General features: G+C 42.0%; 1 protein-coding gene across 2 annotated transcripts in view; it reads left to right on the top strand.

The window, feature by feature from the left end:
* The window catches only part of LOC131762643 (amphiphysin), a 186268-nt gene extending 165088 nt beyond the window's left edge, over window positions 1-21180 (top strand). For both annotated transcript variants that reach the window (XM_067042871.1, XM_067042872.1), the window contains 4 exons: window positions 12522-12731; window positions 14483-14722; window positions 17730-17831; window positions 19946-21180. In XM_067042871.1, coding sequence (XP_066898972.1) covers window positions 12522-12731; window positions 14483-14722; window positions 17730-17831; window positions 19946-20053 — 660 coding nt within the window. In that variant the 3' untranslated portion in view covers window positions 20054-21180. The remainder of the gene's footprint in view (window positions 1-12521; window positions 12732-14482; window positions 14723-17729; window positions 17832-19945) is intronic.
* Window positions 21181-21404: the final 224 nt, after the last annotated feature.

Here is a 21404-nt window from a genome sequence, read left to right as displayed (position 1 = left end):
GCATCAACCATTACTAGAACGGGCTTCCCTCATGTTGGGTAAGGAGATGTTTGGAAGAATTCTTTTTTTTAAAAAAACATTTATTCATTTGGCTGCGTCGGGTCTTAGTTGTGGCATGTGGGATCTTCGTTGTGGCACGCGGGCTTTTCTCTAGCTGTGGTGCGCAGGCTCCAGAGCACACAGGCTCAGTAGTTGCCCCACGCATGTGGGATCTTAGGTCCCTGACCGGGGATCAAACCCGCATCCCTTGCATTGGAAGGCAGATTCTTAACCATTGGACCACCAGGGAAGTCCCTGGAAGAATTCTTCATTCTGAAAATGCTTGTCTCCTAAAGCTTATGTGAACTTTAAAGAATAGAAAATTTAGATTCCTTGTGAAACGCAAGGCAGTTTGGAGAATCTTACGAAGGATTCAGGCACCTGCTGAGATGCAGAGGTGATTAAGAACAGCAGATCCTGAGCTGACCGTGTGAGTCATCCTCTCTGAGAAGAAAAAGTTCAAGTAGTTGATTTCTCCACCCTCAAATGGACTAAAAAATAACAGTAAGAGAGGGCAGTTTACAGCAGTTTGATTTGCCTAATACTCATAAAAGTGGCTACTTTTCATGTTTTTAAAATGGACACACTTGGATAAAGTCAGTTCTCCCCCCAAGTCCGCCCTTCTACTTAAGAAAATAATCTCAGATAAAATGTGATTTTGTTCTCTTAATGTAGGTTTATAGCTTCTTTCTAATGGTCATAATTGAGATAATATTAGGGTTATTTTTTCTAAAGAAAGCTCTCTTCTGTTGCTAGATGTGTGATATTTAGTTGTAAAGAGATGAAAATCCACACCGTGTCCTGAGCATGAGTTAGAAGGCTGGCTCTGGCTGTCATCAGTCACGATGGGGTTGACATGACCTTTTGAGGTCATCATTTTTGCCGCCGAAATGTCACCATACAGTTATTATTTCCAGTCTTGACAGAATGCATTTCATATGAGGTGAAATTCGTGGTGGTTTTGTTAAAAAAAAAAAAAAGAGGCAAATGTAATTTCGAAAACAGGAAATTTGAACAGTGGTTCACAAAGAAACCTCGGGCTCCCAAGAAAAGTTTAATTATTACATTTTTGTTTGTTATCTCATTCCCCACCTAGCTAATATTGTTTTTAGTTTTTCCCTACAGCACCAAATTTTACCAGTATATCTGCAGGGTACTTTTTTTTTTTGCGTTACGCGGGCCTCTCACTGTTGTGGCCTCTCCCGTTGTGGGGCACAGGCTCCGGACGCACGGGCTCCACGGCATGTGGGATCTTCCCGGACCGGGGCACGAACCCGTGTCCCCTGCATCGGCAGCGGGCCCTCAACCACTGCGCCACCAGGGAAGCCCCAGGATACATTTTAAAAACCAACACTCGCTACCTCTTCTCCAGACGTTTCCATGTTATATAAGTACTGAAAATTTTCTTTAGGAAAAAAAATCAATATTTGTTTAGAAATATATCAGAGAATTAAGTTCAAAACCAGATAAGGATGATTTCTACCTACATTTATTTTATTTTCTTGCAGAGAATCCCTTCTAACTTTCTCTAAATTTCTGTCTGCTCCTATATTTTGCTCCAATGATGTGAAGTGGACCAATGTCTTTTTTCCCCATTATTTTTAAAGAAATAATGCAGTGTAATTAAATTTAGGGTTAGCATTGTTTCCAAAACAAATAAATGGGGAAAAGATCAAGGTAGATATTTTTAGAATTTTAGAATTTTTAGAATAATTTTAGAATCCTGGAAGGTGAAACACTGACCCATTATTTGAGGAACTACTTTTGGTTTTGTTGTGTTTTCGTTTTTTGAACATTTTACCAAACTTAAGTTGACTTGTCAGGACCAATTTAAACCAACAACTATAGATAGATTGATGATAGATAGATAGATACATAGATAGATGATAGCTGATAGGTAAACAGATAGATGATAGATGATGATAGATAGATAGATGATAGATAACTGATAGGGAAACAGATATAGATAGATTAGATAGATGATAGATAATAGGTAAACAGATGATGATAGATAGATAGATGATAGATAACTGATAGGTAAACATATAGATAGATAGATGATAGATAGATAGATGATAGATAATAGGTAAACAGATAGATGATTGATAGATGATAGATAGATAGGTAGATAGGTAAACAGATACATGATAGATAGATACATAGATAGAGATATACACTACGGTCTGTGAACTTCATCTTTCCAGGAATATTTCTGTCTGTGTGTGTAGAATGCATGTGCTAGTTTCCTCCTTCATTCAGCTGGTAGACATAGCTGAGTCCTCTCTAGATGTCAGGCTCTGTTCTGGGTCTGGGGGATACGGTGATGCAGGCAGTAGATATGGCTTCTGCCGTCCTGGTTCACACAGACTGGTGCTGGGTGAGGCGCGCATTACACAGAGGTCCAGGCATCCTTCTGTGATGGGCGTGTGTGTGGGTAACAGCATTGAGTTTTCTCCTTGTGCAGCGTGAACATGGGAACTCAGGCTTCCACTGTGCCTCTAGATGTGAGCTCGGATCTGTCAGAGGAAGCCAGCAACTTCTCCTCTGGCCTTCATTTTCATAGACACAAAGTGCTCACGCTGAAGCATGGTTTAAATTATAATGTATATAATGACATATGCATATGGGTATATATGGCGATAGATAGATAGACAGACAGACATGCATGTCTTGGAGATAGATGTACCTTTTTTACCTTTCTCAGAAAAAAAAAATCACAGGAATAGTTATTTTCTCTGAGTTTGACTGCATTCCTATTAGCAGCTAATTACATTCTCAGTGCCCTGCAAGCCAAACAAATAGGTGTTTCTTTTGTGTTCCATGGCACCCAGCACAGAACTGGGTGAATAATGCATGCCCAGAGAATTCTGAGTCATTGATGGGTTGACTGATTGACACTATAGTCTACTGATCCTGAAAGAGACTACAGCCAAAGCTATTAAAACACCGATATTACCTGGTCATTTTTCTTTCTTTCAGCTTCCATTCAGATAATTGAATTTTTATATTTAGGAAAAGGAAGCTGTTTATTGTGATCAAAAGCAGGGCCACCTTTCTCATTACGCTGCCCAGTGGCCTGTGACATCTGAGCCCCAGTTGCCACAGATGTAAAATGGGATTAATGATAATTACCTTGAAAGTTTCTGGCAAGGGCTTGGGAATAATCCATGTCACTAGTTTAGCATCTGGCACGTAGACGTTCCTCCAACAGTGAGAGTTGGATAATATCATTCCTGTCATCATCTTCATGATAAGTGGTTTCCTCCAAGATAAGCAGATGTAGGTGAAAGCTGTACTCTGGGAAGGAGCTGGCCGCAGATGTGGAAGATAACAGCACCCCTTTTCCTTTTGTTGCACGTTGATATTAAGGGGCTTGGTCTTATTTCGGTCCCCCATCAGCGCAAATTTCCTCTCGGTCCCTAAAGAAGCTGCATCCCATCAAAATTCTTTGCCTTTTCTGAGAAGACTTATTTCTCTTCTAGGGACCTTCATATTGGGTCCGTTGATAGGGAATGTTCCAACCTTCGCTGCCAGGAAGATGTGGGCATTCAGAGCCATGCAGCCTCCTTCAGGGGGGTGATAGAAGGAGCACACAGGCGGGTGAGCTCCAGAGATGTACTCACAGTTGACCCAAGTGGCCGGGCCGAGACCTGGCTTTCTCTCTATCACTGCAGCACATTACGGGAAAGAGATGGAGTCAGCCAGGGCTAAGATGAAGGTAACGAGATTGTGGACAACGCCCCACGCCTCACACCTCACAGAGCAGGTTGACCGGGGCTTGTCAGTTTCTATCTCTGGAAAACGGGGCCGTGGTTGTTTCCACATGTGGCTGATATTAAGTATTCATTAACCCACCTGCCAGCTGTTAAGCAGCACACACAAACCATCTTCCCTGCTTTCTGGGGTCTCACCTTCCAAAGCCCCTTCTTGCACGGACCCATGTGATGACTGTGGAATGTTATTATTTCTTCAGTGTTATAATTACACGTGAACACGATCGTGAGGTTTCAGATTGTTCTTCCACTTTCGAGGAGCCGTTTGTCCATGATGGGTGCCTAGTGATTTTTTAAGTGTTACTTTTGGCATGTGCTTTTTTTTTTTTCTTATTGAGGTGCAATTCACGTAACATGAAATTAATCGATTTAAAGTGAAAAATTCGGTGGCTTTTGTACATTCCTAATGTATAACCACCACCTCTATCTCGTTCTGAAACATTTTCATCTCCCCAGGTTAAAACCCCATACCCATGGCCCCCACCTCCAGCCTCTGGGAACTGCCAATCTGCTTTCTGTCTCTATGGTTTTATCTACCTTGGATATTTCATATACATAGACTCATACAATATGTGACCTTTTGTGTCCGGTTTGGTGTATACTTTTTGGCACATACTAAATCTAGTGCTTGAACTTGGCTGTTTTTAACATGGTTTTGGTTGTAATTAACTTCAGGATAAAAACTCCCTTATTCTCTCTCAGTATTTACTGAGCTCAATGCATAAGCCCACATGGATACCTTTCCTGGCCATCAGCCCAGTTGGGTAAGACCAGACCCAACTGGGCTGATGGCCAAGAATGCTAAAAAGACAACTCTTTATAAAACCCACCCCCACCCTCCATCAGTCCTAGTCTTACCCCATTTTGACTTGGCAGAGCCTTGGACATGTGTCTACGGGCTCAGATCTCTCACTCTGTGGGTCCCAGTATCAAGGTTTACTTGGTCCATGGATAATATGGAACGGAACATCCAGACCAGTGTGTCTTATAGCTCTGCACCTGTTCTTGCCTTTTCTTTTTCATCCTCTCAGCACCTCCAGGGTAGAAGGTCCTTTCCACGGACCTCTCCTCATTAGTGGACATGAGCTGGAACCATAAGTGTGACCAGGAAAAAGTGCTTGATTTTGGTTTAGAGAGCCCTTCCTTTCCTCTGGAAAATTGAGTCTCAATTTTGCCAGTATTGAGTCTCAACCAAGCCAAGTGCTGCCTTTGAGAATTACTGTGTTTGGCCAGCAGTGAAAGGCATTATGACTGGAATACCAAGAGAGTTAAGGCGCAGGCAACAGGACCATATTGTATGCTAATATTTGACATACATTATCTCACAGCAATCCTGTGAAGGAAGCATTCTTTAGGTATCATTACCGCATTTTGCAGATTAAGGAAACGGAGACACAGAGAGTTTATGTGGTTTAAACCAAGATCACACACCCAGAAAGTGATGACATGAAATGCAAATCCTGACATTTTAATCCATAGGTGTTCCTCTCATAACTTCTCCAGATGCTATATTTTTCAAAAGAGCAGGTTTTTATAAAAGTACCTTTACAGACCAATCTAAAGCCAACAGGGTCACAACTGGGCTGAAATCCCTCCACGCTGACACCAGGACTTTCTCCAACCAATGCTTCGACTTGATGCCTATTCCTGATGTGGAACTGAAGGGTCAAAAAGAAATATAGAAGTGCTTGTAAGAGCCCAACCTTGAGCTTCTCAGAGACAGTGGGTAGCCTAACCCTCCACTTTGGCTGCAAAGCAAGGATCTAAGGGGATGTATTGAAAAGATCCCTGAACCAAGAGTCTGGAGACTCTTAGCTCCATGGCTCACCAGCGAGGTGGCCTTGGGAAATCACTTTCCCGTTCTCTAGCAGTTTTCTCATCTCTCCTTTACAAGTTGTGTTTGATATACAATATGTTCTCTTCCTGCTCTCAAAAATCTACAACTTACTGCATTCAACGGTTAAGGATTTCCAAATCCCTTGTCATGAAAGCGCCCTTGAATCATGTCTTATTTTCCAGCTTCTATTTGCTAGGCAAATGGGGCGACAGATCAGCATGGAGTGTTTTTCTTACCAAGTCCAGGGACTAGTCAAAGGCTGTCATATCAGAGGGTAGGCACTTGGGTCCTCCACCTGTGACAGTCAGCTGCTTACCTTTCCTCAAGATTCAGGCCTCCGACTGCCATCTGGCTGAGTCACAGGTTGCCCAAGGACATGCGTGTGGTTCTTGGCAGGGTCAGGAGTTTTGCCAACAGAGCATGATGACATTTAGGTGATTTGCAGATCTCCATTTTTTGGTTTAGTCTCTGGGTGTGTGGGTCTCTGGGACATGGGTTCGTGCCCCGGTCCGGGAAGATCCCACATGCCGCTGGGCCCGTGACCCACGGCCGCTGAGCCCGCGCGTCCGGAGCCTGTGCTCCGCGGCAGGAGAGGCCACAACGGTGAGAGGCCCGCGTACCGCACACACAAAAAAAGATACCAGAGCCAGGTGGGGTGAAGTGTTTATTGTGCAGTAAAGGCATTTTCTAAAGAGCCTCTTTAACAAGTTCTTTGCAGCCCCCGTTGAAGCTGTGTTCTGTGGCTACTTCTGAAACTAATACTTGCTCACGTCCCAATGTCTGAGAGTGTGCAACGCACAATATTTACCTTTGCTTGTAAACATAAATCCACCTATCCTGTGCATTTCTCCCATACGCTTTGCAAATGAATCTCTAATTAAAACTTTAATAATTTAATGTGTATCATTATTGGATATTCTGCTATGACCTTAAAGGCCAAATTAACCCCCAGATTCCTTAACTTGGGCATTTCAGCAGGAGATCTTAATTTTTAAAGAAAGTATGGAGCTAAATTGGACAGATGTTGCCATGGCAACCCAGCCTGCCAGCAGCTGAGTTGCGCTGGGACCGGGCTGCTAAATGCTTATGATGGGTCTGCCGGCAATACTAGGAGAGTAGATTGAAAAAGATGATTGAGCTGAAGGTCAGGGGGAGAAAACCCACTAAATTCCTTTATTAGAAAGGAAACATATAGGTTATCAAATGAAGTTTGTAACACCAGGGGCAGCCTTTGAAGGGGACAGCATTGGAGGCATGGTGTTCCATGGGAGAGCTCACACTGCAGTCTTGCTGAAGGGGAATTATGACCTGCCATGTGTTTTTTGGTTTTTTTTTTTTGCTGTACACGGGCTTCTCACTGTCGTGGCCTCTTCCGTTGCGGAGCACAGGCTCCGGTCGTGCAGGCTCAGCGGCCATGGCTCACGGGCCCAGCCGCTCCGCAGCATGTGGGATCTTCCCGGACCGGGGCACGAACCCGTGTCCCCCGCATCGGCAGGCGGACTCTCAACCACTGCGCCACCAGGGAAGCCCAATATTTCTTACATTCTTTACTTATCATTTGTCTCATTTACCCCAGGAATATTTTAATGAAAATCAAATGCATCCGGTGAGCACATAACTGAAGATTGTAAGACTGAAACAGAAAAAAAAAAATCACAAAATTTTACCAGATTCACTGTTATCAGTGTATTTTTTCATTTTAATGCTCTTTATGCTTAAATATACAAAGTGAGTCAAAGCCTGAATAGTACTCTAAAAGTATTAGCCAAGCTCTGGAGAATTTTCCACAAACCAAGGCATGAACAAGTCCTAAAAGCACAATAACTGAGCCTGGCATAGAAAAATGTGTCATCCATCCCACCCCAGATAGAAGACACTGGTACCCAGCCCACCATGAGTGTGGGCACGTCTTTCTGAAGCATCCAGGTCACCTGGGGCCTACTGTCACACCAACACATCCTTTGACACATGCATTTGGGGGATTTAAGACAGATGGTTGTGAAATGCTTACAATGTAATTCAGAGTGCAAAAGGCAGTTCTACCTTTAGTACATACATGAATTCCCTGGACTTCATTAAGATCAAGATTCCAATTCAGTAGGTTTGGGGTGGGGCCTGAGACCCTGCATTTCTAACAGGCTTCTAGGTGATGCCTCTGCTACTAGCTGGGACCAAGGGTGAAACCGTAGATAGATAATCCCAGTTCAGTTCAAGCACGTGTGTCCATAGCAAAAAGATGTGTGGGAGAAAACATCAAAATGTTAACATTGATCATGAAATGATGGGTACTTTGTTTTCTTCTTTATGCTCCCATGTTTTTCAAATTTTTCTAATGACCACCATTTAATAAAAATACTAAAATTAAAAAAAAAAAAAACTATATTAACACACATACACACAAACTAGAAACCAGCTAGTGTTCAATTATAGGAGAACTGTTAAATAAATGGTTAAATAGAAAAAGCAAAGTATTATATATCCACTAATATAATTTTCCCAAGAAACACAATCCATGTGTTCTAAAATAAAGTCCCTATATGCACAGAAAATGAATAAAAATAAATATATCAAAATGGTACCATCGGGCTTCCCTGGTGGAGCAGTGGTTGAGAGTCCGCCTGCCGATGCAGGGGTCGCGGGTTCGTGCCCCGGTCCGGGAAGATCCCACGTGCCGCGGAGCGGCTGGGCCCGTGAGCCATGGCCGCTGAGCCTGCGCGTCCGGAGCCTGTGCTCCGCAACGGGAGAGGCCGCGACAGTGAGAGGCCCGCGTACCGCAAAAAAAACAAAAAAAAAGGTACCATAAGTTATTTACTTTATTATTTTGAAAACCATGGTATCATTTTTTTAAGCAGAAAAATACCTATTTTCAGATGGCCTACCCTATAGGAATTTCATACTAGGGCATCTCTTTTCCTCATCCAGATCAGTTACACAGTTGGCAAGCTGTTTTTCAGGCATTGTTCAGAGCTCATATTGCCAAGAAAACAATGAATGAATAAAATAAATCAATAAATTACACAAAGCCCGCAGATTACAAATTCTCCTGCAACCAATCACAGCTCCCTTGTTGACCTGCTTCTAGGGCACCATCGCCCAGAGGGACCGGTTAGTTTCTGTCCCCCACTATGTTCCCCTGCTGTGCAGGATATGGGGGCCATTGTTGCATTGCATTCATTTCATTCCGCTTGCAGGAAATCTCGCTAAGGCACATAGGTGTTTGAAAAGACTGCCATGCATGCCATGACCATATTGCTTTCCACCAAAGGGTCTGTTGAGGCAGAAGATTAAAAGGCAGTAAGATCTATACAGTGTGATAAAGTGAGAACCGCTCACCTTCTCAAAGAAGGTCCCCTGCACATCCCTGTGATTTCTGTGTGATTAATTTGCAAATTGGCAATAGGGTGCATGTGATTCACGGACCTTGTGGATACAGTAAACAACCTGAGGGTAGGGAGAACTGTTTTTAGTCTCTTTTTGCCTCAGATGATTTCCCACCATAAATCTATTTGGTGAACAGATAGTACAGTTTTGGCAGAAGATAAGATAATAGTGTTTCTCTTAAAATGTGTAGTGAAGAGAAAAATTTAGTAACGTTGAATATCAAAGGCTTGAAATACTTTCAGTAGTTTCAATACTCTGGTCTCCCTTAAAAAAAAAAACAACAAAAAATAGTCATTAGTCATTGTGGTTGCAGGTGTCTAGAGTCTAGAAAAGACTAAATTTAGAGTCTAAGGCTACATTAGCTAACAGATTGGAATGCATAAAAATAATCATAGAGGTATAACTGTCACTGAAAACCTTTTTAATCTGTTCTTGATTTATCTAGAGCTAACACCTAATCTGAGCAAATGGATTCTATTTTCCAAATATTTTGGTAAGAGAAGAAAATATGGCACAGATTCCAGACATAAGGTGAGGATCAGGGCATCCTTGATTTTTCAGAGGAGTGTCAGACAGAGGCGGGAAGATTCAAGGAAGTACAGGTGGCGACGTCCTTCTGTGTTTCAATAATGCTCTTAAGGTCTGTAAAATCAGAGTGTTAATTTCAGCTAGAGAAATAGGAATTCATTTCTAATGGACTCAGAGAAGGATGGAGGAGTGATCATTTCTTCCCTTTCCCAAGTAGGTCATTCAAAATGTTTGGCTTTTCCTCTCTGTAGTCAGTGCCATTTCCTTAGCACCTTGTCTTTATTAGCATTGTTACTTTCAATATTTTGTGCCTATTAAAATTATTTAACAAAGGAGAGGTGATGACATGTATATCTTGCACTAGTAAAATCGGATACAACCAAACTGATAGTTATATAGAGCCATAGAGATAAATCAGGGACTTTATCCGCCATAGAGATAAATCAGGATAAATTATGAACATTCTATTTGTATCGAGTTAAAAAATTACTTTTGGTAACCCCATCAATACTTCACAAAAATATATTCTCTTCGGGAGATATATCAATCCAGTTGAGAGTAAAATCCAATTACTAATAGTATGTGCTTGGAACATGTATGTAAGGAAAGGTTTATGTATAATAACTTGGAGAAGTAGCCTGTCAATACCATAATGCCTGCTTTTTGATCTGTAACACTGTCTGTGTGTATGTGTGTATGTAGTGGTATTCACTGCTTGCCCATGCTGTCTGCATAGTACAGAGCCCGTCTGGTTTGAAGCTTTTGAAACCAGGGGGATGTTCACTCCATAGGTGTGATTTTTCCAGACAGATAGAAAGCATACATAACTTAGAATGATGACAATACAACTTGTTTTCTACATTTGAGCTCATAAGTTCATTGCATACACATTGTCTTTATGCATAGTTTCCAATGAGGAAGAAAATTCAGTAGGTCCTTAGGATCCTGGAGAGAGCTTGTTGCTTTCTCCAGCAGTAAAGCTAAGAGCAGTTGTTCATTACTCTTCTTAGAATTAAGATGCCCTCCTAATATTTATTCTGAGTATTACTCTTTTAACAATGGTAACAAACATATACATAAAAAGACCCATTTATGTAAAACAAGAGGTGCAATTCTCTTAAATTTTTAAATTAACTTTTTATTATAGGAATTTTCAGTTATTCACCTAAATATAAATCCCCCTGTACCTGTTACCCCACTTCAGTAATTATCAGCGTTTATAATTCATCTTAAATAAGTATATTACAATTCAGGTAGAAGGATTACTTTTCTGCAGTCATGTGCTTTAATGCCAGAGTAGAAAAAAAAATAAATAAATGCCATGTCATGGCCAGTGGCTGCCTTTTGGACCATTGCATACCGTGTGGAGAGCCAAATTCTCATAATAGGAAATTCTCCTAAGAGAGGGAAGTAAATTTCTAAGAATATGAGTGATACTTACAACAAATACTCCACTGTTAGCATTATTTTTTCATTTCTAAAGTAAAATGTTGCAGAAAAATGTATTCTGCAACAGGTTATTGATTTATTTTTCATTTTTTAAATTGAAGTATAGTTTGTTTACAATGTTGTGTTAGTTTCCAGTGTACGGCAAAGTGATTCAGTTATACATATATATACATGTGTATTCTTTTTCAGATTCTTCTCTTTTATAGATAATTACAAGATACTGAGTATAGTTCCCTGTGCTATACAGTAGTTCCTTGTTGGTTATCTAATTTCTATTTAGTAGTGTGTATACTGCAATGGGTTATTTTTATAAATAAAAGTAAATATGAGTCAGAAGAAAGTTGTTATTTTTTAAAATGCCCGGCTGTGACTGTAGGTGTGTAGCTCAGAATCTCCTTGTCCCATTTCTGAGGCCCGATTCGCAGGCAGTCTCCATCACCCTTTTCAGTATTCTGGGTTTGACAGTTAATATCTGCAACATCAGAGCTTTCCTAACTTAGTAGGACAGACTGGGTTGAATTTATTCAATAAAGAAAAGGAACGGCTAATGCTAATCACATCAGCTAGCAAGATCCCTTTTTGGAAGATGCGTCCTGAGTGTATTATATAAGATCAAGTTACAATTCTCCTTCTTTCTCAGGCTTTCCAATTTGAACCTCTCAAATCACGTCTGCCAAACTGATGTGAGAGTCTTGTTCAAGACTTGGACTCCATAGCCAATCTGTGCAAAACTAAAACTTCTGATTGCAATTTATTTCATTATTACAAGTTTTAAACACTATTTAAAGCTCTTCTGACGGCGTTCCAACCTTAGAAACAAAATTCTCTTTTTTTCTGTCTTGCTTTTCTCAGTAAAGGACCCAAAGTCTGATTTGATTTTTGGATTATATTGCATATTTGATGACAAATGATTTTCCCTTCATTCTCAAGAGGTCTCATTGAGAAAGTTCCTAATTTTTTTTTTTTTTTTCATGACTGTGATTTAGCTTCTGGGACCTTTCCCCACGAAGATTTGGAAGTTCATACTAAAATACAGTTTTTCTAAATTCTGACTTTGTGTGGTGAGGGTACTTTTAAGTGGCTTTCTTCCATGACCCAGGTAGTATCGGGCCCGGACCCCTTCCATTTCATCACTCAGATAGCCTCTACAGCCTTGCCGCCCTCTGCTTTCAGCCAACAAAGCTAGAAGGAGCTTGAGGAGGAGACCACGCTCACCTTAAAAGCCATGTCTCAGGAGTGGCATGTGTCACTTCCATTCAAATTCCATGTGCTACACCCAGCTGCAAGGAAAGCCGAGGAATGCAGCATTGTCGTGGGCCAGCAGGAAGAGGAGTCAGGGTTTTGTGGAGCAAATGGCAGACTCTGGTGTACCTGCATCCTGGGCTTCAGGACATGCCAAAGAAAGCCTGGAAGTCCCATGGCCTCAGCGGAGGGGAGAGACGTGAAAGGGCTGAGTCTGACTCTCACTGAGGCCCGTGGAGACAGACACAGCCTGTTTGGTTTCTGGTTTACAGCTCATCCCTGCAACGGATGCTGACGTGACGGCTGAGACCTCGGTGCCGGCAGCGGAGGGGGCCCCCGTGGGGGAAGCAGAGACAGAGAAGGTGACTCTTCCTGCTGGAGAAGCAGCGAGTTCAGAGGACGCCAAGATTGACACCGAAGCCACGGAGGCTGTAGATGGTGACAGACCTCAACCGGTAGAAACAGAAGCAGCAGCGACTCAGGTACATGTCCTAGTAAATGGAGGTTCTGGGGAGATAACGCCCATTGAAATCCTCTGTCTGTTGGTTAATGGTGGTACCTCTTTTGGATGTGGAGCTGTGGACAGTTGGTAACCATTCTGTGGCATCGCACGCCACCAAAACGAAATACTCAATTCTCAGGAAGAGTGGCCTCAGCATTCTCTCAGTATCAGCATCGTGAGGCTCCACACGGGCCCCTATTGCTCTGGCGGACTGGGCTTAAGCCCAGGTAGGGGCAAAGGGAACCGTGAAATAACGTGATGGAGAAAAGGAGTAAAGCACAGTGGAAAGGATGAGAATGGGGGAAGGAGGAAGAGAATATGATAGAACAAACACAGGGTTGTTGGATGCAGTGAGAAAATAGCCACCAAGTGCTTAGCCAGGTGCCAGGCACATGGTGAGAAGCCCGTATTAGTAGTTATAGCATATTACTGTAATTACTATTTTGTGGTCATTACTTTTATTAGAGTGCTCCGAACTCACCATTAGGCTCCTTTCACCAAAAGCCCACCCCCGTGTTGCACTTTCTAAAGAAAATGGGTCATTGCTAACGTACATGAAGTTGGAGTTACCCAAGCTCTTCATTTCTTCAGAGAAGCACTCAAAGGCAACAAATGCAGACGTTGCCAATGTGGAACCTCAAACCCAGCAGCTGGAGCCAGGACGGCGCTTCTCAAGTCCATGTCCTTGCTCTCCTAAGTAGAAACAGTGAAGAGTTGGTTTCATGTGAGGCTTTGCTTTTTCCTGATTATTTTACCCATGCCACATTTCCAATAATCTCTCCAGAGTTACTTAAAGCTTGAAATTGAATGATCCCTTCAAACAGCAGGTAGCAGCACTACTTAGAGAAATAACTCAAACGTATATGCCGTTTTTTCCGAAGATTTGTCTTTGTCAGGATGCTAGGCGTAGCCCTGTATGTATTGCTGTGCTTGTTGAAAGAGTGTATTGTTTTCTCCAAATTGAAGAATGGAGGTGCCCGTGTCTGCCGATACCTGGGGATGTAGCGAACTTGATCTCCGGGCTTCCGTGATGCTAGCGGAATTCCCCTCGGTGCTTATCTTTGTTAAAAAATGAGAGAGAGATCTTGATCCTTTGGTTCTGCTTTGCCCCCAGACAACACAAGTACTTAGAGTGGTTGGTGGGACTTGTCATACCTCAAAGTTGTCACTGCAGTGTGGGCTCTGGTGATAATCAACAAGCCAAAGATGGGCAGATTATCTCCAAACACCGGCCACCAGATCTTCACCAACAATATGGTTTCAAGGAGAAAGGCAGTCACAGGAGGTGAAACGTCAGTTTCAGGCGAGGGTTACCATTCCGTGGGACAAGAACGGACCACTGCAAAAATGAGAGCATCCTTTGGAGTCCTACTACGTTCCCTTTCAGGATTGTCCCCCCACCCCCATGGTGACTCGCCCTCTCTCCCCCCCGAAGCCTCCTAACCCACTTCCCAGTTTCCCTAGTAACTTCACTCTTAACCCAACTGCCTGGTTGGTCAAGGATCCAGAAATTAGTCCTACTAAGGGCTTCTGTCTCAGGAGAGATAGAAAGGAAGCCGTGTCGGGAGGAGGGGCCGGAGACCAGAAAAAGGGAAGAGCAGGCATTTAGCTGAATGGTGGAGGTGGGGAGAGTGGAGGAGCCAGGCAGTGTGGGGTGGGGTAGCGGCCGCCCTTGGAGGGTACAGAAGTCTCCTTTCCCAGTCGCTGCCAACCACATTTTTCTTCCTTTAGGAGAAGGTCATTCCTTCAGTGGTCATAGAGCCCGCCTCCAACAATGAAGGGGAGGGAGAACACGAAGAGGCCATGGGTGCAGAGTCCAAGGAGGCAGCTGCTGACGTGGTGCTTCCGGGCTCCACCGTCGAGACAGCAGCGCTGGCCTCGGAGGAACACACGGCGGTCAAGGCCTCCCAGCCGGCAGCCCCCTCCGCAAGCGAGGCCCTCCAGGAAGGGCCTCCCGGCTTCCTCTACAAGGTCTTAATATTTCTTCTTTTTATTTTGCGCTTTTTTTTTTTCTTATTTTATTCAGTGTCAGGAAAATGTAAAAGAAAAATCTGTCACTTTGGATGGAGAACAGAGTGTAATTAAATTTAGCCCTACTTGAGAACTGTGTTCCATTTGATTTGCAGTTGACCGAGGCTCATTGTTTAGTTCAAAAGCTTGTACGTTTGGTTGCCTTATCTGCAAAGGGATACCTTTGAAGTGCCGCACCTGATTTTTAAATATATTTTCAGTTCTCTATGACCTGCGATACACTTTTACTTAAATTAAAGCTGATTCTCTTTTAAAAAGGAGAAATGTGTTTCAGATCTCTTAACATTTGTTTTTTTTTTAATCTGGTGGCCATTCGCCCTTCCTTTGCTTTGCGGTCCTTTTGTGCAAATTTAGTTGTCTGATTTTTAATCTTTTTGCTATATGTATTTGTTCTCTGACTGCCTTAGGCTTTACTCCCACATCCCGTTGTAACATGGCAAGGTTTCCAAGCTGCTGGGCTACAAGAACCAGAGTCATGTCTTTCCATATTTTAACAACCAATGATTAAAGAAAGTTCACCACGGGGTAAATGATATGTCCCTTGGTAGTGAATGGGTGGATTTCTTCTTGGTAGTGGATGGGTGTGCCCTCCCGGGCTCCCCCTAGAGCCCAGGGCTTGAAACCATCCGTGTGCTCATCTGGTCCCCCATGGAGGGCAGGATACATGAATCGTTCAGTCAGCTCTGGCACCTTGTTGTAGTGCATGGCACAGAGCAGGGAGTCAATAATATATATTGAAAGTTAATAACTTTCAATATATTTTTAATAATATAATATAAAATATTATAATAATGTAAATATAAATAAATAAATATAAAATAATATAAAAATATAATATATTTTTAATAATATATTGAAAGTTAATAACTATCTTAATAGGCTTCCACGATAAGGATAAAAAATAATGGCAAGAAGGTTTTGCTCAGAGAGGCCATCAAATGGCTACTAAACTCTTCATAAATGGAAGGGTGCATACCCCAAACCCAGTAAATCCCTTATACTTAAGCCTAATACCCTAGTTTAAGCCAGGGGTTAAAGGCAGATAATCCTACCTAACAGAATATAGTTGGAATGTTAATTTGCATGTTTGATTTTGCATTTCCTAATTCAGCTCTTTGTCTTTTAAAAAGTGTTAACTCTGTTTGTGTTTGTCGGGGTGGGCTTGAGTAGAACCCTCTTCTTCTCTCTCTCTGCTCGTTAGAAAGTAACTGCTACCTTGTCACCTCCAGTGGGTCCAGGTGGGATTAATGAATGAATTAATGTGGAGAAAAAAGCTAGACCTGTGGCCAGTGAGGACATGTGCCCCACTGGGTTCTGTTATAAGAAGAGGACATGAAATCAAGGGGGCAGGTGCCATGCAAAGCCAGGCCTGGCTGGGTCCCTCCCTGGCTTTGCTCACTAGCTACAGTGTGAGCTGGGGAATTGCACTTACCCTCTCTCTGGGCTTCAGTTTTCTCATCAGAAAAATGAATTTGATAGTCATTTCCAGCTCTGACATGTTATGATTCTGTATGCAAAATACACAGCTTAAAAGCTAGGTGTTTAGAACTTCCCTGGTGGCGCAGTGGTTCAGAATCCACCTGCCAATGCAGGGGACACGGGTTCGAGCCCTGGTCCGGGAAGATCCACATGCCCGTGAGCCACAACTACTGAGCCTGTGCTCTAGGGCCCCTAAGCCACAACTACTGAGCCCACGCGCCACAACTCCTGAAGCCCAGGTGCCTAGAGCCCATGCTCCGCAACAAGAGAAGCCACCGCAATGAGAAGCCCGCGCACCACAACGAAGAGTAGCCCCCGCTTGCCGCAACTAGAGAAAACCCACGTGCAACCACAAAGACCCAACACAGCCAAAAATAAATAAATAAATAATAAAATAAAAATGAAAAAAAAAAAAAAAAGCCAGGTGTTTAATCTTGGCAGTGGGATTGAGGCGAGGGATATGGGAGAGAAAAAACTGGCCATGATTAAATCATTATGCAAGCTGGGTGATGAGTCCCTGGGGGTTCATTATAATACTCTTTCTCCTTTTGCTTTTTAAAAATTTTCTATAATCCAATTTTAAAGAAATCTTTCCAAAAAAAAGGGAAAGAGGGGTGGTGGGTTAAAACAGATGTTGTTAAGAGGCACAAACTTGCAGCAAGTAGTAAAGTAGACCTAGAGATCTCATCCATGGTGAATATAGATGACACTGTTGTATTCTAGTCATCAAACCTGCTAAGAGACTAGAACTTAATTAACCCACCACTAAAAAGAAATGATAATTATGTAACCTGATCAGGAGCTAGCTATGGCTACAGTGACAATCATATTACCATAAATAAATGTATCAAATTAACATGGTGTATACCTTAAATTATACGATGTCACATGTCAACTATATTTCAGTTAAAAACCAGAAAAAGAGAGAAGGAAAAGAAACAGATTGTCAAAGTTTAAAGGGTAAGATAGGGAAGGAAGTTGGCTTATAAAGAAATTGATCACAGGCTTAATTAGTAATTCCTATATAACATGCAAGCTCTCAATTATTATTTTACAGAAGCTGAGGTTAGAGGAACTTTCCACTAGGTATCTTTACTTCAGGTTAAAAAACAAGCAGTAACAAAACATTGATGATAATACAATGCAAATCTCTAACAAAAATATGATGAATTAAAATTTCATTAATGCACTACATTTTAGTTCTCGCAGAAGGCATTGCTTTACTAAATATACATTCAAGTGGCCTCAGTATCAGTCTGTAAAACTCGGATATTTTAAGTAAACAGAGATTAGGATTCCTTTTCTGTCTTCAGCGGCCTTCTTCCTTGGGGTGTGACTCATCTTCACCCTTTTTTATCCAGCTTGGAGATGCTTCTTAGAGAGCCTGCTGATAATCTGGCTGAGAGACTTTAATTTTACATCTCCTTTTCTTTCTAAAATGAATCGGTTCTCTTACAATCTTTTGCAGGTGGAAACACTGCATGATTTCGAGGCAGCAAATTCTGATGAGCTTACCTTACAAAGGGGTGACGTGGTGTTGGTAGTGCCCTCAGATTCGGAAGCTGACCAGGTAAAGGATGAGAGTGGAAAGTACTGCAGGCTGTATTGGTTTTTCCTGAGAGTCAGTTGGGCACAGTGACTTCCTGAAGACGTTTCTACCTTCTGAGATGCTGTGTGACGGCTCTGAAAAGGGCTTAAGGTCACAGCATCACTAACTAGATTTTTAGGACACTTCTTTTGGGATGCTATTGGGATGCTATTATATATTTTTTTAAATACAAATAGATGACAAAGCATAAATTACCAATATCAGGCAAAAGTGTCTAGGTATCTCAAAATCATTAAAAACCTCATTATAAACTTATGAAAATATGTAAAATATATATTTTTTATACTTATAAAATATAAATTTATATATATATTTTGCATTAACAATAAGTTATCTTTTAAAGAAATAAAGAGACCAAAAGCTAGTCTTTTATATTTACCAACATGTTTGCCATTTCCAGTGCTCTGATTTCTTCCTATAGATCTGAGTTTCCATCTGGTCTCAGTTACTTTCCTATTGAAAACCTGAGTCCTAGAGTGCTAATCTTCTAGCAGTAAATAAAGTCAAATATAGACACTTGAGGGGAAAATACGACCTTTTATATGTCTACTAGAGGTTTAGAAAATATTTAGTTATCATCTTTTACTCTAAGGATAACTTTGTCCTTCACATACATAACATCATAATTTTATAGAGGACACTTTTCCTCATCAGCTAGGATTTTATCAGTTATTTTATTGAATCATTTTTTTTCTCAGTGTTATTTTTTTCTGCCTTCAAAAATTGGCCTGTCTAAATGCTTATATTTCTTGTCTATATAGCAGCATCAATTTATGGTCTCAGATTACATCAAAGGGAATGTATTCAGCTTCTTTATTTAATTTTTGAGACCTTGTTTTATCTGATGTACTTGAACTATATTGGAGATTGGTTCAGATTAAATCCGACTATCCCTCATTTTAAGTGGCAGCTCTTTCCTGCATTGTTTAACATAATAAAGGTAGTCATTTCCCTCTCGTTTCACTTCATACGGTCTGTGTGTTTAAAATTATTCCTTCAACTCAGCTTTTCCCAACTAGACTCTGCTTATCTCCAGAAGGCCAAGGGCAGATGGCAACCTCTGTTTCTCAGTTTTATGTTTGGTCTCCCATGCTCTATGACCATGCATGGATGGGTTCTTTAAACTTTCCGTGGTTAACTGTCTTCACTTTTGTGAGGGCACGCCTATATGATAGACAAATGTTTATGAGGAGTAATTTACAAAGACTCTACAGATGTTTCCAGCGAGAATGTCATGACATCAAACAGCTTTGTAGTTTATATAAACTTGAAAAACAACAAACACAATAGTGATACCAGGCAACACATATCGAGCTGTTAGTATTTGCTAAGCCTTGTATACGGTGGTTTATTTCAGTTACATGATGTGAGCTGGCAGACAGAGTTCCTTCTTATAAGCAAGTGCTTGAGGATGAAATAAAAGACCTTCCACGGCCTTGTCAGCACTATATTCCAGCCCACTGGTCCTCAAGCCTATTTTTCACTGTGATCCACAGGACAGGAAATGGTCCTGTGTGTGATGTTTTCACCCGGCGTTCCTCTCTTTGCACTCGCTATAACCCTTCCTTCCTTCCTTCCTCCCTCCATCCCTCCCTCCCTCCCTCCCTCTCTCCCACACTGCTCGGCTTGTGGGATCTTAGGTCCATGACCAGGGTTTGAACCCGGGTCCTCGGCAGTGAGAACACGCAGTCCTAACCACTGGACCGCCAGGGAATTCCCTGCACTGGCTATAATTCTAATTCGTATAGTTAATTGATGCTAACTGGATTAGGACTTACATCATAATCCAGTTAGCATCAATTAACTATACTTTATACAAAATTATAATATTAATATTAACCTTCAGTTAACAATATACATAAAATAATTTCAAATGTTTACTCCTTTTTTTTTTGTAACTAACAGCTTACTTGGGACAAGCCTCCCCCCTGAGCTCAGCACACCTGTTCACATGTAGTGCATCATCCTTGTGCAGGACCACAATACTCATTAAACCCATTATTTTATTAATCTTTGGCAATGCAGAGTTTTCCAGTAGTTTGCTGGACTCTGAAAGCCCTGTCTTTGTCTTGCAGGATGCAGGCTGGCTGGTAGGTGTGAAGGAATCAGACTGGCTCCAGTACAGAGACCTCGCCACGTACAAAGGCCTCTTTCCAGAGAACTTCACACGGCGCCTGGATTAGGACCAAAAGTATTGTAGAAAGAGCCTGATTACTGGGTTTTTAAACCTTTGTGAAAACCTGAAGAGTTCACTTTTGCTGTGACACTCTTAGTGATTTACAGACCAATGCCAGACAAAGTTTGGAAGGCTATGTCAATGAAGCATGTGTGCAAACAAAGGTTTAGAGGAAAAATAAACAAGTAAACTAAGGAAAAAGTCTTCACTGGTTCCCACGTTCTTGCTAACAGGTTTGTTTGTGCTTTGTCCAAGCTGTGGAGACTTGTATACTCGACCCCCTCCCACCAGTTCTAAAGTAGCTTTCTCCAGACCAGAACCTTAATTTCTCTGCACCAAGTGTACGGTATTGAGTGGCTTCCCTGCAGAAGACGTGATGAATTGTCCTGTAATACGAGATTATCTTATTCCCCTGTGCAGGTGTGAGCACGTGCTCTCTCTCCCTTTCACATTTACTGTGTTTAAAACGAAACTGCTGCAAAGTGGTCACTGTTCTTTACCAGCACCTCTCTATCTCTCTCTATATATATATATATGGACACACAGTCACACGAGCTCGTTCTCATCACTCCTGGATCTATGTGTATGCACAAGGCTACATATACATAGTTGCGCTCTCTCCTTTCCATTGTAGCTTTTAGCCTCTTATGTGTCATTGATACACGCGTTGCTCTTATTCCGTCTGGCATCACAGTTGCAGTTTTGCCTCTGGGCAAAACCAGCCATCCCATTGCCAAAACAGTGGACAGTATCTGTGTTTGGAATGTGCATTGTTCAGGACGCAGTGACTAACGGCACATCGGAGCTGCTGCCCCTTTGGAGAAAGCAGAGTCTGAGGATCTGGATGTCCGGCCACGGTGACTGGAGGTGGGCAAGTGTGGATCAGCAGCTGAAATGGCTTAATTTCTGCCTCTCTGAGACTGGCTAGCCGATGGGGCATTTAAGTCCACCCCCAAAGAACACTATTTCAGAAAGCTCCTATATATTTCCACCTCTTTTTATTGATGCAACTCATCTTCACAGATCGTCCGAAAATAAGATATAGACGATGTATGCTGTATCCACAAGTCATCTGTAACGATTCTGTTTTCAGTGCTGTGTCATTCCAAATAAACCTTGGGTAATCTCCAGCAATGACCTTGACTCCTTCCGATGAGTCCTTTGTTATGGAAAGCTTGTTCCATTCGGGTACACTGCTTGAAACAGTCTATGTTGGAGTTGTTCTTTGTGCAGAAATCTGCTTGTTCCTCCCGTTGTGCTCCACAGCCCGCCTCCCTTCTGCAAAGCCCTGCAACCCCGTCATTGCAGGTCACTCAGTGGTCCCTGCTTCCTGGCAATCACTGCAGCACAAATAACAG

Source organism: Kogia breviceps, chromosome 9 (assembly GCF_026419965.1).
Source record: "Kogia breviceps isolate mKogBre1 chromosome 9, mKogBre1 haplotype 1, whole genome shotgun sequence".
Classification (NCBI taxonomy): Eukaryota; Metazoa; Chordata; class Mammalia; order Artiodactyla; family Physeteridae; genus Kogia; species Kogia breviceps.
This window is presented reverse-complemented; position numbering and strand designations above follow the sequence as displayed.